The sequence below is a fragment of the Scylla paramamosain genome, chromosome 34 (assembly GCF_035594125.1).
Source record: "Scylla paramamosain isolate STU-SP2022 chromosome 34, ASM3559412v1, whole genome shotgun sequence".
Taxonomy (NCBI): Eukaryota; Metazoa; Arthropoda; class Malacostraca; order Decapoda; family Portunidae; genus Scylla; species Scylla paramamosain.
The window spans coordinates 1,584,549-1,602,525 of record NC_087184.1 but is presented as its reverse complement, the minus strand read 5'-3'; the positions used below and the strand labels follow the sequence as shown (position 1 = coordinate 1,602,525).

General features: G+C 42.3%; 1 protein-coding gene across 4 annotated transcripts in view; it reads right to left on the bottom strand.

The window, feature by feature from the left end:
• LOC135090019 (serine/threonine-protein kinase SIK2-like) overlaps positions 1–17,977 on the bottom strand; it is a 48,645-nt gene that overhangs the window by 6,361 nt on the left and 24,307 nt on the right. The window contains exons 8-18 of one of the 4 annotated variants that reach the window (XM_063986239.1): positions 17,367–17,532; positions 16,542–16,672; positions 15,632–15,751; positions 15,370–15,411; positions 13,595–13,799; positions 13,191–13,306; positions 12,523–12,632; positions 11,567–11,706; positions 10,141–10,698; positions 8,491–8,624; positions 2,262–2,547 (exon numbers count right to left, since the gene is read on the bottom strand). In XM_063986239.1, the coding sequence (XP_063842309.1) occupies positions 2,262–2,547; positions 8,491–8,624; positions 10,141–10,698; positions 11,567–11,706; positions 12,523–12,632; positions 13,191–13,306; positions 13,595–13,799; positions 15,370–15,411; positions 15,632–15,751; positions 16,542–16,672; positions 17,367–17,532 (2,008 nt within the window). Of the gene's footprint in view, positions 1–2,261; positions 2,548–8,490; positions 8,649–10,140; positions 10,699–11,566; positions 11,707–12,522; positions 12,633–13,190; positions 13,307–13,594; positions 13,800–15,369; positions 15,412–15,631; positions 15,752–16,541; positions 16,673–17,366; positions 17,533–17,977 lie in introns of all 4 variants that reach the window. The other 3 variants (XM_063986241.1, XM_063986243.1, XM_063986240.1) reach the window with 3 other exon arrangements.

Genomic DNA, 17,977 nt, shown 5'->3' with positions numbered 1-17,977 from the left:
AACTGTTGGAGACTAGTGAGCCTACCGGCCATCATGTCTTTGAAAGCAGACTCATCCACACCTGTGTAGCATACCCAAGACAAGACGGTAAAGGTGTAGTGCCGGGACGTAATATTAAGCTAATATAAGTAATATTAGGTTAATATAAGTAGAATTAAGTTAGTATAAGAATTATTGGTAAGATTTAGTCGTTATTACATCATACGTACATCCCCAAGACATACAGACAGACAGACAACATGTTGGCGCCTGTGGGAAATGGGTGATCGATTTTCTTTATGAATGAAGGCATTATTTTCATACAAGGTATTAGCTTGTGGCTAGAATTTTTTACCTTGCTACTCAGAGGAACCAATACACCAGGTCATGATATGAGTAAAGTAATGTAAGCATTTATTATACAGTTCAAACCAATCATTTGTGAATTACCTTGAGGAAAAATCTGAAAACTACGGAGGGGGGTAGGTTCATGGCGTGGGGAGATGCCGGCCTGATTCCTGCCCAGAGAGGTCTTGGCTTGCTTACACTACAGGTACGTCGCTCTAAATCCTGAAGTAATTACTATTCATATTTGTAGATATATTTTCTTATCAGTACATCACTCAGAGAGGTCTTGGCTTGCTTACACTACAGGGAAGCCAGTGGAGGTAAAGGAAAAGTCTGTCTGTGCGTCCCTCGTGTGTGTGTTTGGTTAGGTATACTTAATAGTGTGAGAACGGGGTGTTTAGTTCACGGATTATTAAGGTTGTGCAGTATTTCTAATTATCATATGGGGACGTAACCACCTGGTACGGTCCTCGGAATGCTGATTAGGTTGTGTTATACCAGGATTATTGGAAGATGTAGTAAGGAGATTGTTTACTCTTATGTAAACACCAGTGAATTATTTTTCGAGTCACGTGCGTGAATAATATTAACCACCCTCGCCAAGTGAATGAGACTGTATACTTATGTAATACCCAAACACTAATGGCCATTATTGTTATTGGTGAATGTGTGAGGTGTGTCAAGTGATTAGTTTGGCCAGTATTTACACTACCGTGATGAAATCTTCAGCGCTACTAAAAGGATACTTTATGCTACCTGATGTAATATGAATGACGTGTGAATTAGTATTAACGCTACCACAAGTGAAGGAAAAATAAAGACCATAAATCAGCGAGTGTAGATATTTCCTTACCAACTAGTTGGAGAAAAAAAAAATAATAATAATAACCTTTGGCTTTCGAGTGGCGGGAGGGGCGTTACAAAGGCACCCCCCATCACCTCCAATTCTGCCCCAAACAATGCCACACAGTACAAAGATGCTGACAGAAAGGAAAGCTGTTGAATAATGAATACTTAACAGATCAAAGGGAGGACAAGATTTCTATCATGACTGGATGGAGACCACCACTAATACAGAGAAACAGATGCAGATGATAGGAATCAAGAAACTGCTTTTAAAAGTTGCATGATTGTCAGTATTCAAAAATATGAGCATTAAAATGCAAGATATTGAAGTAAGCACAAGAGCAATGAGCTAGCAACTACTAGAGGTGTGCACCAGGAGTCACCCCTCAGACTCTCCATGTTATACTGATCATACTTGACACAAGCAAGCAAAGAACACACAAAACAACATTTTTTCCACTTCCAAGTTCCTTACACATGAAGGCTTTCTTGGCTTGTCTGAGTGTACACTGAGGAGTTTTCAATGCAAAAGATATTAGAGATGAGAATAACAATAATTTCATAATTTTTTTCATATCTTACCTTATCATTTAGGCTGTGGCAGAGATTATTTTTAGTCATGTAACACACACAGATACATACGATGGTAAGACAGCCAGCCCTTTGCTCCTAGTGTGTTGCAAGGTCACAGCCCCAGCTTACATTTAATACCTGGTTCCTGTGAGGTGAACAGGGCAAGTAGGACAAACACACCTCTCTACTTGGCCTAAGACTTGAAGCTTTGAGTCCAGGTCCTCTCAGATGTAAATATGTCCCTTTTAAAAAGCCTTCCTTTAAGACAAAGGCCTGTATTCAGAAATGCTTTGCTCTCTCACCACAAATATTTTCAGAGGCCACAGAGATGATTAACCAGGTTCTCAGTAGTTTCTCCTGTTAAGTGTAGAAATCTTGTGTTTGTCACTAGAACCATAAAAAACACCATTAAAAACCCATGCAACTTCATCTAGAGCCCTTTGAAAGTAGAAGTGCAGTGCAGAAGTGCTTCAAAATATGGTCTAAACCACAGTGATGAAGACTGAGAGGCTCACTTGGTATAGAAGGCGGCGTGGTGGGAGGAACTGGAGATGAAGGGGCCGGGGAAATGCGTTGTTGCAGAGCTGGTTGGTGGTGTGGGCTGGGGGAGGATGGCAGGGGGGACCGACAGGGTGACCCGGCAAGGATGGACACTGGTGGGCAGGGGGAGATGATTCCGGGAGCAGGAGAGGCCCCCCCATGCTGGCCTGGTGTGGGTGAGGAGGTGGCACCCATCCAGTGGAGCGAGTGGCCGCGCTGCAACTCCGCCTGTGTGGCTGCATCTGTCAACCCGCTGTGCTTCTGTTTGGGAGGCAGATACACCTGGTCACAGGAGCAGCACCACACTGGCATGGCGCACACACACATACTTATGTATTCAGACTAATCATGTTATGTACAATAGATGAACTTGTGTGTCTCTTGGATTAGATTCCCCAGGGAAGCCCTTCATTCTGTCTGGTAGAGTGTAGCTGTTCAATACTTTATCTTTAAAGTGCCCCCTTCTATGCAAGTTTCTTGATGTCAATGACTGCTAAACAAATGATTTGCTGTCTGGTTCACTGCCGTCCCTCATCCCTACTTTATGCATAATAAAATGACACTCCAAGTCAAGTTTGTCAAAAAAAAAACTGCTAAATTGAAAATCAGTCAAAACCTTTGAGTCTGGTGATAAAAAGTACTGATAGCAAGACTTTAACATGATCTGAAGGAAAAGCAATGTGTCTAGAGTAACAAAACAATCCTGATCAGTAATGAGTTGCTCTTCAGTTCACAGCAAGCCAACATAACAGTGACAGTGACAGGAACAGTGAGCAGCCGCACAGTGAACACAACACCCCACTACAGTCTGACAGTCTCTGCGTCACAACACACATTTTACAGTCATGCAGTGTCTCTCTTTACTATCATATATGAACACTTTAAGTCAGAATGCACAAGTCTTGGATAATACTTTTCTCAGTAACAACTTTGTTTTTATGTTCTCATGCTGATGCCCATGATGACTCACTGTCAGGACAGCACCTCGCAACGGAACACTTTGGCTTGGCACCTGGGAACTGTTACACAGAGTGGATGCCTTCCTCACCTCAGCCCCTGCCCAGGATTCTAACCTGTGTATTTGAGGACCCATTGAACCCCATCTGTGCATGTTATCATTGTACCATGGTGGTCCCTATTTTTTCTAAATAAATAATTAACAAAAAAGATGTGATTTATTTTTATTTATCTATTTTTTTTTTTACCACTGTACCACAAAAGCTCCCTAAACAAGGTCTCTCCACACTGCTGCCTTCTTAAAACTCCACCAGGGATGACACTGATAGAGAGGTGACCACATACCCTGTCCATATATGACCTTAGCTGTGTCACCCTCAGCCATTTCTTTACACACTGCATCATATTTCTCATTTCCTCATCTGTACTCCTTACTTTTATTATTGTCTCAGCTTGTGTTCCTGTCATCTGAAGTTATTCCAGTCTACAAATTTGCCCTCAGATTTGGTGTTTGGTTTCTGATGTCTCAAACTCCATCATTATCATGCTTCTCTATTATTATTATTACTATTATACCTACACCTGCTTTGTGCCTCACCTATTGCTTAACACAAATTCTTTGGTCACAAAATCCACTCCCAATTATTATTATTATTATTATTATTATTATTATTATTATTATTATTATTATTATTACTATACCTACAGCTATCTTCTGCTTCTACACATCTCTTAGTCTCACTGCTCACTCACATTTCACATCCCTCTGTTGATACAAGTAACACATCATCCTATATCTCCTTTACATAAAGCCACAATTTCTTTCTTAGAGGATGCACTAGTTAATCTTTCCATATAGTCAGAGGATGTAATGGTTCATCTTTCCAGTTAATCAGAGGATGCACTGGTTCATCTTTCCAGATAGTCACATATCAACACATTACAAAGATATATCATTCATCTTCCCTAATGGTTCTTTCCTTGACTTATATATCATTTATCTCATACAGCACTTCCACTCTCACCAAGCTCTTTGTAATCTCTCCAGTATATCATATGCCAACATATTACAAGCTCAAGTATATTGGACCATTCACCTTCCCTAATGCCTCCTTCCCTTGACTAATACACCACTCTCATATCACACATTTCTGCTCTAAATACACTCTCGTCTAGTCTCATCTTGTCTAGTGCATCATCTTTCTTTCCTCCACTTTAATCTTCTTAGGTTTGTTTTCTGTGTGTGTGTGTGTGTGTGTGTATATATATATATATATATATATATATATATATATATATATATATATATATATATATATATATATATATATATATATATATATATATATATATATATATATATATATGTAAGTAGCAAAGCAGTCTCTGTTGAGTGATCCATATTGCTTCACATCAGAATCTTCTACTGATGGCCATTAAGTCAATCAATTGATCTTTCACTGCTGTAATACACATCGAATAACAACCTAAACTTTTACCACAGGTTCCTGAGATGCGACCCACAACAATCTGAGAGATGGGACATGACGCACAATATTTACAGCACTGCTCCCGGCCATGCTACACACACACCAACCCACCACTGGCTGGGTCAACATGTGCACAGTCTGCCACCATGCACCATCCCTGCCCTCCACACTCATGATGGAGTGCAACAGACACATGCTACACCCAATGCTATCACCACCAACAGTCAGCCCAGCTCAGCCCTTCAGTCTGACAAGGCAGAGTGTGCATCCAACACAACATTCCATATTGGTCAGTACATCCAGTCTCCAAGCTTTCAGTATTTCAGCATATGAGGGCACTGCTGGCTGAAATACTGAATGAGCCACATCACAAACACCACGCCACAGGAAAGATTGCTCTGCCACCTTGTTAATTCCTAAAATCATGTCTTCATGTGTACATCAAGTTAGTCTTTGCTTTGAGTGTCTAGAGGTATATGTACAGTCTTTCTCCTTCACTAATGTTAGTTTAGCACAGTAACCTTTAAGCATGTTCTCCATAACAAACCAACAGTTCTCACTTCAGATTAAGGATTACCCCCACTTTACATTTTTTTACTTTTCCCAAAGAAAAGAAGTTTTACTAGAATACATCCAGGTTTTATTGTACAAGTGTTCTTTACTGCAGAACAATTAACATGCTGCATTGTTGATTGCTAATCATACTGAGTAATTTGCTGTGAGAGTTCTTTGAGGCAAAGTCTGGCTACACAACAAAATAACAACCCTCTTACTCTTCTCTACAGTCTGTGCTAAACCATGAGGAGACTTTTAATGCAAGTTCTCATTGCAGTTTTTTCACAATGTACTTAATGTTTCCCTGACATCAAGCCACACAGTGTGGCGCAGCGAGGTGCTCCTGGTCCAGGTGCCAGGCATCCCTTCACAGGCCCTCATGTGTGTTGACACTAAAAAGGCTATGTTTGTTACCTTCAAAGTCTGCCTTCAAAGTCTGCCATATAGGAATGCTTAATTTCAACCTTACATCTTGTACAGTCTGTCCAATAATTGTAACTCTGATAAGAATACAGTATTTGTGCAACAGAAATGTAGCTGGACACCTGAGGTTGGTGTAGTGAGAGGCACAGAGAGTGAGCCATGAGCCAAGAAGCAAAGCTGCTATCCACTGGCTTTGTGTTTCTGTGTTGTTTGACACAAGACAAATCAGAGGCAGTGCAATCATGTGGGCCACAAAGAGCACATGTCTGCCTTGGTCACACAGCTGCTTAAGCAAAATGGCTTCACAATCTACAAAATAAAAAGTGTAATCTGTTATTGGAAATGCAGGCTCATGTGAGTCTAGTCTTAATTCAATTTTTTTTCCTATCTGGACACTGCTTCACTTATGTGGTAAATAAACTGAGAGGCTTGATTCAAACAAAAAAAGTTTAGTGGTGATGGTGGTGCCTCTATCTAAGATGACAGGATGATTCCATGGTGAAGGTTTGCACTAGTGGTGTGCCCTGAAGTGCTACACTACTGTGTGGTCTTCCCTCATCCCGCACTGCTCTTTCATTGCAAGGTTGCAAATGAAAACAATTCCCATGTGGCACTCTATTCACAGGCACTGGCTCAACAAATCAGAGTGACACCAATGCATTGCTCTGGTCTGCTCTGCTGCCATCTTCAGACACGTCCCAACACACTGTCAAGTGCAATACTCAAACACAAACAAGACTGACCACATCAGCAAGCACTGCTTGAAGGTCTCAGTTCTTTAAGCCTTCTTGAAAATAAAAATAAAAATATTCTAGTTAAAGATAAAATGAGATCAATGTTTGAGACTAATTTTTATCCCATGACCTTCAAACATGTAAAGTTTTAATGAGTTTCCTGGTGGCGTGTTAGTGGCGTGCGCCCCTAGTGCCCCTAGTCTACCTGCCACTAATGGGGCTGAACCAGGACTAGGATCTGGACTAGCCACAAGAGGTGAGCCACTACACAGAGCTATGGGGGAGCCGGCTGGCACACTAGTGGGGGGCCACAGGCGGGCGCGTGACTGGCTCTGGGAGATGCATCCCTGCAAGTGGACTCTCCCTTAACACAGCGTGTCAGGGCGGCGGCCCAGCCGGGCGGAGTAAAGCTTCATACAGGTCATGACTCCCAACACTTGTACCTCAACATGAAGAGATACACTACATTCCTCTAGCCAAAGCAAAAACTAAAGGATTTCTCAACTAATATCTGACTCAATATGAATAAAAGATAATTTCTTACAAAGATACATTTTTTCGACTCAATATGAATAAAAGATAATTTCTTACAAAGATATATTTTTCAAGTCTTAAAAGTAAAAATAAAAAAAGCAAAAAAAAAAAAAAATTATATATATATATATATATATATATATATATATATATATATATATATATATATATATATATATATATATATATATATATATATATATATATATATATATATTAATCAAGAAAAAGTAAGTGACTGAGATCATATTGGCAGCACATCACACAGAAAGACATGAGCTGGCACATATGTGAAGCAGTCCCATACACTGGCATTGATATGATTCACTTGGGGCAAAGAATGCACTGCATCTCTTGTTAACAGCATGTATATATGTATGTACTGACATCACTAACATGTTCTCAATGAAAATGACATTGCTGAAAATAAAGTAAGGTTTAAATATAAACACAAATAATCTAAGGCCATTATCCAGGCATCTCTCTGTCCACCTGCACAGTGGCCAGCGTCACCTGGATGGGGGGGGGGTTTGCTGCCACCCAACCAAACTCTCAACATTCAATAAAAATGCTGAGAAGAGCTGAAAATCAATTAGTTCTTTAAAATGACATGATTTTATAATAAATAAAAATCTGCTCTGGCACTAAACAGGATTCTTGTCTCCCAAAATAATGAAATATAAAATTACATGAGAACCAATAAGTTCAAGATATTCTCTGCACAATACAAGGCACTAATATACTGCCTCATGTATACAGCATTGACAGGAATCATCTGCAGTGACAGGGCAACACAATCATGAGAGGCTGTCACCAGGAACTGAACCCACACCAGGCCACTCAGGGCAAACATGAGTCCAACACATCACAGTTGAGCCAAGGTGACCACCAAAGCCTGAGTGAGCACAGCCTGGCCCACACTACCTTGCTGCCCTGTCACTGCACATGTCCCATCCATATAAACAATCTGATGCTGAAAAAAAATACTCTATGAATATATTATTTACATATTTGTTGTGTACCTTGCCACAACTCTGTATTAGTAAGGAGTGTTGCCAGTGAGGTGCAGCAGCCCCATCCCTCTAACACGGCACTATTTATGCAGATCAATGAGGGTTGCCAGTGAATTACATTCCTTTACAACATTATACAAGCTGTACACTTGTAAGTTGGGATCAAGCATTAACTGAATTTTTTCAGTTAATGTACTTTCAGTATTCTTTGTTTTAAACTTTTAAAAATCCTATTCACAAATGTGAATTCTGAAAACAAAAATCAGGCGAAATGACAAAGTTACTTTAATTGTAACTTTAAAAATTTGCAACCAAATGTTTACCAACAATAATTTGTTTGCATCACCACAATGATGCCTTCTGATTACACCCCAGCACCCACTGGCTTCCTGCCACACCTGTCTGCCACAACATCCTCCTAGCAACACCTTTGACACAACACCCTCCCAGAAACACCCTGCTACAACAATCCCAATATCTGCCTCTTGAGGGACATACCTGAAGTTTCTGGAATTCCTGATTTATGTTGGAAAGGCTGAATGTGGCGGAGTCTGAGGCGCGGCGCACGGTGGTTCCTCCAGGAGAGTAGCGTTCGGAGGTGAGGTAGATTGAGTCCTTGTAATTGTCCCGACCTGCAAGTATTGGTGCGTCACTCGCTGTTGGGGTTGGACGCCATGTGTTGCTTCAGGTTTTATCATTTATCTTTTTTGTGATGTTATTTAATTAATTAATTATTTTCTCAAAGGCAAATTTTTCATGACAGTTACATGAAATATACATCAATTAAAACTTAAGGGGAAGGAGACAACTACGAGAGGAGACAAAATACTGAGGAATGAATCAACTACCCGCATGCCAATTACTAACATTTGCAACTGACAAAATTTTAACTTCAACTTCTTACAACATAAAGGACTTTCAGATCCTGAAGATGTAATCCTTGCTGAACTGTTCACCTCAATATATACAAGGCTAGTTCAAAAGATGAGTGATCACCACATCAGGCTGACAAAGGCACCAACTGTGTTCTGGCAAGACACTGGAGCTCACTGCCACAGACTGCCAGGAGCAGGTGGCCCTCCCTCACTACTAAAGGCTGCTGCTGCTGATGATGATGATGCTTCAGCCAAGAAACCCACGATAATTAAAACACCTAAGTGGCTCCTCTCTGGCCATGAGGCAAAGTGAACAAGTCAAAAACTACTGCAGCAGTCTCCTGGATGATAAGTCATGTAGTGACACACAGCCATTGGTGTTGTCTCTTTGTAAACAGCTGAGTCTTTTATTCATCAAAAAAGCTTTTCCCCAAGACACATTTCTGAGTCTGATAAACAGCAATGACTGTGTCTTGGAAGAATCTGGATAATGGTAATGATGCACTTCTAATTTATTAATTTCCCTTAGTAAGTGATCACTCGACTTTCAATAATTTGTGAAAATATTATTTACATTAACTCTGTTCACAAGTGGAAGCAACCCCTGCTTGATACAAATTACTTCCTAACAGGTCATGCAACAGCTGAATAAAGAGTAAGCTGTGAAGTAAGCATGCAGCATGCAAAGATCACTGCTACAGTACTGCCTAGAAATGAAAACAGAAACTCTGGCTTGAACTAAGAAGACACAACAATAAAAGTTTCATCAGTGCTGAGGAGCTGCACGGCAGAATGACGCAGGTGATACAGCAGATTGGCAGTGCTCTGTGTGATGTAAATAAGAACCTGACTCTTCTCTATCTGCTGTAACAATACTGAGTTCACTAAAACCAAAAGCCTACAATGAGAGAAGCTTACATTACCCAGGAAGTGTGGACCACCCTCAGCAGAGTGATCCGACCTACGGGATGTGTACACGAAGATACAGGAATGGACCACTGCCACACTTACAAGGCTACAGCTCGGTGCCCCACCACAAGAAGGGCACTCATTCGTCTAGCCTGAATGAACTGCTGCAACTAGCAAAGTAAAGGCAATAAAAGGATGAGAGTAACTAAAGGTATAAGACAGAATTCTGTGGTGTCCAGCTCGCCACCCCGGTAAACATACCACCACTGGTGTCCCCACCACCGCCACCATCACCAGGGAGAGATAAGTCCCCACATTCGCCGCGTCCAACCACCACAACATGGCTAAGGGCCGCTATAATTACCCACTGTGGTGCTATCAGCTGCCTCGGAAGGGGATGACACGGCCCAGTTATTTTCCAGGACCGTTGGGAGGCCAGTCTTTCGAGTGCGTTCTCTGTGCTTTGGCCAGGAATTGTTGTTGTTGTTGTTGTTGTTGATGTTGTTGATGTTGTTGTTATGGGACGGAATGCCTGAGGAAGGCGTTGGGTGGTGGGAGGAGGAGGGCAGGGAGGAGGAGGAGGAGGAGGGAGAGGAGGAGTAGGAGGTGAAAGATGAGGTGCTGGTGGTGAGCTGGATGGGAGGGGAGGAGCAGCCATAGCCACAGTAGGGGTGGCTGGCCAGGCCATGTGGGGGGGTGGAAGAGGGGTTGGAGAAGCGCCTGGCCTGGGAGGAAGGATGGGGGGTGCCTGTCATGATGCTGGGCATGATGGCGTAGCCAGTGCCTGAGGTGCCTGAAGTGATGCTTCCGGTGTGGGTCTTTCCCATTATGCTGGCATTGTTACACATGGTCTGCAGGTGGGAGGTCATGTAGTCCCTCTGCATCCGCGCCTCAGCCTCTAGTCTGAGCTGCGGGTTGATGACTGAGTGGTCACAGGAAGGAGACAACATGGAGGGCAAGGCCGTGCCAATGGTAGGATTGTTAAGTCAAAAGTCAAAACAAAAGAAAAACATTTTTACAGAAGTGAAGATCCCATCCATCATATCAATAAAGAATTTTCCAGTGATGTGTTACCAGAATGGGAGCACAGCACAAGTAGGATTTCCATGAGAGCAAGATGACAGATTTCGGCACGTTGTCAAGCAAGCAGTTAACAGTAACAAATATTGGGCAGAGTCAGCAATTGGTGAATGGCATCACACAGGCATCAGAGGCAGGCAGGGTGGCAGGATGGCAGGGGGGGAGGGGAGGGGAGGACATCAGGTCAAGGAGGGTCAGAGGAAAAAAAAAGTGTAAAATAAAATAAGAAATCAGAAGAAATACATTAAAAAAAAGTAAAACTGGAAAGTAACGTATCAAAATAGATCTACAACACAATGGCATGCAGTCGTATGAGACACAGCAGCATGCTTACTCTTCCACACAGACTCTAAAAGTTAATCAAAGGGAAAAGTGCATCAAACACTAAATGGATGTACTCCCATAACACAAAAAAATATCAAGCATGAATAAATAAATAAAATAAATTTAACATCAAATCCAACCACAATACTCATAATTCACTACAAGTAACTGAGAAATTCAAACTTTAATAAATGAAAACAATTAAAGTAAACAAGTTATGCAAAAAAAAAAAGAAAAAAAAAGTTACCATTCATAATTCATAAACCGACAAGTCATAACAGTCAGAGTAGAATATTGAGATGGTGCAAAGGAGAACACAGCAATGGGCAGGTGGACTTGAGGGGGCGGTGTTTGTAGTGTTAGGTGTGCCTGGCCCAGCGTCTCACCTGGGGGTCGCTCAGTCACCATGGGCAGGCCAGTCTTGCGGTGACGATTGGGCGGCATCTTCCTCTGGGCTTCCTGTGGGTCCTTGGGGTTCACCAGGGGCAGCGTCACCCTCTGGCTGGCTCCCCGCGCCGACATGTAGCTGTTGACAGGCAAGCAGAAGTGTGAGGCAATGACAGCAAGCAGTTAATGGTACCTATGTATGAAGTAATGTATAGCTGTTGACAGCTATACATACCTACATACCTACAATTTGGAGATAAACACTAGGTAATATATAGCTGTTGACAGGCAGGAGTGGTGTGTGAGGCCCTAACACTTGGAAATGTGGTAATCATGTGTTAAAAGTGATGCATGATATACCTGTCTCCTCCAGTAACAAAGATTAGTCATACACCACAAACTAATGATTAAAGATCATTACACTATTACTGATCTTCATAAAAAGTTCCAAAGAAGAAAATTGATGTAGTTCTTTACACACCCAGTATTCCCTCTCATCATCTCAACATAAATCAATTAATTAAAACCCATCTATGCAAAGACACAAGCACAAAACCTTCAGCTCTTGAAGGATATGGCATATTTCTCTTAAAGGATGCTAAAAGATTTCCAAGCACTATAAGATGAATATATAAAGACTCACCACCCTCCCTGTGTTCCCTTGCTGGCAACACAAACCCAAAACCTTTAACTCTTGAGGGATAAGATATATTCCCCTTAAAGAATGCTACAAGATTCAAGACATTAAAATATTTCTAAGCTCTGTTAGTTGAAGATGTACAGACTCAGCTTCAAATCCTATTCATGCACTCTCCCCTGTGTTCTTTTGCTCTTGAATGATAATTCCCCTTAAAGAATTCTACAAGATTCAAGATATTCAAATATTTCTATGGTTTGTGTATTGCAGATACATGGACTCAGCAACCCTCCCCGTCTTCCCTTATTGGCAACTCACTGGGCAACGTCGCTGGGGTCAATCTCCTCGTCTCGGTGAGCCAGCAGGTCATCCTCCTGCTGAGGCAGCGGCTGGGAGTGCCCCCCAAGGTTACTGGGGACCAGGCCAATCTGCCAACACCAACACCTGCACACCACTCTGTCCTTGCCACCACACACCACAACACACACTACATTCACACACACATCTGGCACAACAAGCCCCATACTCACTCCTCCCCAGGCACAACAAGCACCATACTCACACAATAATCTTCACCACACATGGAATACATTTCTCTTCATGCTCACCAAACACACTTGATCCAGTACAAGATATACATGTCACAGAATGTAGAATAGTTGTACATGTCAATAAAAGAAAGACCCTCAGCATAAATGGCAGGGAAATGTGACACCTGAATCAACAATAAATTATCTAAAAAACTGAAACCATCATCACATAATCGTTATGTGTTTTCAGTCTCATACAAACTTAGCTCTGAAATGCCTATCCTCCAATGAATGCGAGTAAAACACAATACTCCACTCTGGTGAAAAGTTAAGTATAACTATCACTTGTAGCATCACCTGTCCAACATACTGAGACCTTCAATGCACAATACAAGACACAGTTCAGGTAAGGAGAGGTATCATGAGGTGGTGAGGTGACACAAGAGTGGTGAGTACCTTTGTGATCTGTTCATGGCTATTGGGTTGGCTCAGTCCCCCCTCAGGCAGGTGGCACTGGAAGTACACCTGAAGATTTGCTCCCCCATCTGACGCTCGCCGGCCCAAGCCACCAGCTGGGGGAGGCAGGCACATCATGTGGGAATACACTCAGGGCACACACATCAATTACAGGATTGTTCTCAAACATCACTCACATTCACTCCCATAATGTGTACACTCAGATCAAGGTTTTTAAGGACATCTGAGGATCTCAATGAATGGCAACATATACCAAGATTCTTTACAGGGTCTCATTCAGCATACTTATATCAAAGACTTCCATGTGAGTTGCTGAAATGATTACATGAGAATTTCCTACAACACTAAATTAGTACCAAACACACATATACACACACACACACCTGCATGCATGAATGGCGGAGGCTTTAAGAGGTGCTGGTCTTTGATAGAGAAGTTCTGTGGAGGATAGTTTTGTACCAGTGGCAGGTTCTGAGGCAGGTTGGTCTGAGGAAGGAGGGACATGGGAGGTGTCTGGTAGCCACTCATCACCCCAACACCTCCAGGGGCAAGCAGCTGCAGGTTCCCCCGCATGTGTGCCTCCATCACCTGCCGGCAAAACAAGACTGGGTCAGGAACTGGGCAAACCTGGGACAGATTGCTAAGTGTGTGAGACAATGGAATAAAATGTGACAGTGAGAGGAAACACAGGGTAAGGCAGAAGTACTTTATTTGTTAATGTTTGGACTGTTGCCTTCCTCAGAGTGTAAAAGCTGCTGCACTGCCCAGTCTGTTCACTCTCTCAAGAAGGTAACATCTAAAACATAAGAGAAAATACCTCTGCCTCATCTTGTTTCTCCCCACTGCCACATTCTGCTCACATTAGATGAAAGGTTCAATATACAAGAGAAAAACCAATGTCACTCAGTAAAAACAAGGGTCACTCAGTCTTGTAACCCAAAGAACTATACTGGGTACCTTCAGGGCTTGAAAAAACTGCATGCAATGCTCATCAAACACAAAAGTCAAATTGACAACTTGCACTCAACACTCTAAATACTGTACTGCATGTTTACATGCATTAGTAAAATATGGAAGATAATAAAAATTAAGTTAGTAACACAGAAAACGCACGCGTACACACGCACTCACACAAACACACACACACACAGCTCACTCGCAGAGCTGGCTTCTAAGGTTTACAAGTCATTCTCAGCACTCACAAAAACCCCAAGCATTTTGTCTTCAAATCAGGCAGAAATAATACATTGGAATGGCAGTAATGTCGTCATGCTTCTTGGTTAGATCTCAGTACAGCAAAGTCCCTAAGACTGTCACAAGGACTCAGCAACATGAGGTCTGTTCAAAAAGTATCTTTCTTTATGCCAGAGGAAAAATAACTTACCTTTTGGTTTCTTATTATGTCTGAAGCAGCACCCTCATAACTCCACACACCCCACCAGCGCCTCCCTGCACTCCTCTTCATGTCCCTTGCCTTGCACACTAGAATACTTTCAACTTGAGGCAACACACACCACAACAGTCAGGTGAGGTGAGCAGCAGGTGTGGATAACCTGAGCCACCTCATGCTTGGCCAATACACCCTGCTTCAGGTATGACTAGTGAGCCAGGTTGCTGGCATGGTACAGCCACTGCTTGCATGACTCCTGGAGGTGAGGCCTCTTGTGCTGAACTACATCACAGAGGAGACTGATCATCTTGGTACTACTGTTTGTTAACAGTCTGGATGTCTTGTGCATATTCATGAAGCACAACACTGGTCACAGTCAACCATATAAACCAACTATCCCATTCTTTCATTTATGTAACTCTTGCAGCATCATTACTGAAAGCCTGTTAAAACTTACAAAATAATTTCAGCTTGAACATCTTCAAGCTTTTGGCAAAACTTGATACATCAACACCATGTGAAGTGTTTCACAACAGCATATGAAGTGAGAATGCTAAATGACTACACACACACACACACACACACACACACACACACACACACACACACACACACACACACACAGGGTTCTCAGAAGACAATTGAGGCTGGATACTTTTTGAACAGACCATGTCAACACTAGCATTGGCTGACTGCAATGAGACCAGATGAGAGAGAAAACAAAGAAAGGATCGTAAACTTGTAATATATCAATGCACAGCGCATTACCTTAGCGCCTTGAGGACGACCGCACGCCGGGCGGTATATATCCTGATGGTGGTGGAGGAGGGAGAGGGAGTGGGTGTCAGGCCTCTCAATGCACTGTGCTAACATGGATATATGGCAGGTGAGATGTTTTCAACATCCTCTCAATGGTCCCTCCCTTTACAACATGACTGCCTCATGGACACCAACAATTATGACACACTTAACAACATCTACCCTGGCCACCCTCGGCTCACAGGCCGCACCAGCAGTGGTCAGTCCTCACCTCCTCATGGTGCGTGTCTCCCGGCCCCACCGTGTGTCTCCGGGAGCATAGATACTTGTCCACCGTCTGCTGGCTCGGCTCCTCTGTGTCCGACTCTCCACTGATTTCTAACTCCCGGTACTGAAAGGTAAGACATTATTCGTGCTAGCTGCACCTCAGCAAATTGTTGTCAACAATTTTCTTTGATGAGTTCCAGACTGTATTTCTACAATATGATGTCCTATCTCTTCTGTTTGCTGTTCTGTCTCATCTACTGCTGTCTTTCCTCTTCTGCTACTAGTTAGTGCAGAGCAATGTACTCAAGCAGCCTCAGAAGCACCAAAGTGTCTGCTGCTGTTTGTTATCTTGGGTAATCCTTTCAAAGGCTATCATTGCAGGCACTTCCTTACCTCTCAGACAGCACCTCCAATTATTATTGTCAATACTTTCCTATGATATATAACTCAAACCAAATTATGTAAGCCAGGACAGGCAGAAAATATATATTAATAGACATTAATTTAATACACTCACCTTCTTTACTTTCAAATCCTAATGAAGAAAAGCATATGATAAAACAAGAAACATGAAAAGAACACCAATTTGCAGAGAAAAGAGAGAAATGGACATACAAGACAGAAAAGTGTGGAGCAAAACAAGAGATGTGATAAGAACATTAATTTTGGCAAGAAAAATAACAGAAATCCATACAAGGTTGAAAAATTACATACTAGTTCAAACCAATGCAAAAGCTTACCACCTCCCTGACCAGAACCAGAACTATTTTTTTTTTTTTTTATCTCCCAAAAGAAAGTTTAAAAGTATCATCCAAAATTGGAGGATGTATCTTGCCAAACTTTCACTACCCGACCATCAAGAGAGATAACCCCTGCTGACCCTGGCTGATCCAAAAAGAGCCTGGCTGACTCACCTTCTCCAAGTATGGCTGGTAGGGGTCCTGGAGGGCTGGCAGGTTCTGGGGCACCGGGGAACACGAGAAGAGAGGCACAGTGACTTGGGTGGTGTCCTCAGCGTCCGACACAGGACTTCTGTCGACAAACCCTAGGGACACAGGAAGCTTGGTCAGATGCAGCAAACATTAAACAAGGCATCTCCTGTCAAGAAGGTGTGCTCAGACCAAGTTGCTGCAGGGAATACTGACTCACTGGACTGTTTTGGTTTGAGTAAACCTTCTCACATAAGACACCTCACTCATAGCAGCATTCTGCCAACGTCCTGGCCATATCTCTTATCACTGCCACCATCACTGCCAACACAATGACCATCCAACGCTATCCAGGCAATGCAGAGACACACACATTATGATCTGTATACAAGTCACAACAATCCACTGACAAAAAAGTATCTTAAGCACTATGGTCTTGCATGCCTAACCTTGCTTTCTGACACATACTTTTCTTCCCATGAGAAGCAGCACCTGTGAGTAATTCTTTAACAGTATATTATTGACCACTAGGGGTGGCCTATATTCTGAAACACTTTGCTCTCTCACCACAACTATTTTCAAAGGCCACAGAAATTATTAGCTGGGTTCTCAAGAGTGTTTCTCCTGTTAATAATGAAGAAATTTTGTCAATCTGTCACTAGAACCATAGAAAAAAAAATTAAAAACCTGTCACTTCAAATCTTGAGTCTCTTGAATGTAATGGAGGTGTGGCACAGAAGTGTTTCAGAATACAGTCCTGAAGAGCACAGCACTAGTGACCTGAGGGCCTGGCAGGTGTGCAGGTCTCACCTGTTGTGATGGATGACTTTCTGTGATGGGCAGACATGACTGGGAGGGTCTGGGGGTAGAGGGGGATGGCAGGGGTCGAGGAAGGAGCTTGCGTTGCCTCGGCCACCTGTTCTTCCAGGAGGTGGTATATGGCACTAATGTGATCAAACTTCATCCCATGCACACACTGGGGAAGTTGCAGTAACAGAGAGTTAGTATCGTCACCTACCTACCACACTCGGCATGCAATTCACTACACAAAACCATTAACAAGCAAAGGATCCTCAAAGACTCCAGTTTGGTACCACTGAGAGACTTCCTGTGTCGCCTCCTCCCCTTCCTGTTCCTTGCCACCAAGTGACTCAACTTCAAGACTACAAAGTGTTAAAAGCTACATCATTATTGTATTTAGAAAAATGCAGTCCTTTGTAAAACTGTTGCCTTTTATTAGAACACTCTTCAAACCTCAATCCCTCAAACTACCAATAGAAGCATCAAGAAAATAAATCATGCTGTCTATACTTTCATAAATCACACTAATCTATCCAAAATATCAACTTCTACTTCATTTTAATAAGCTGAATCACACCTTGTCATAGTTCTTAAAAAGGAAAACTTGCCACACCACCACC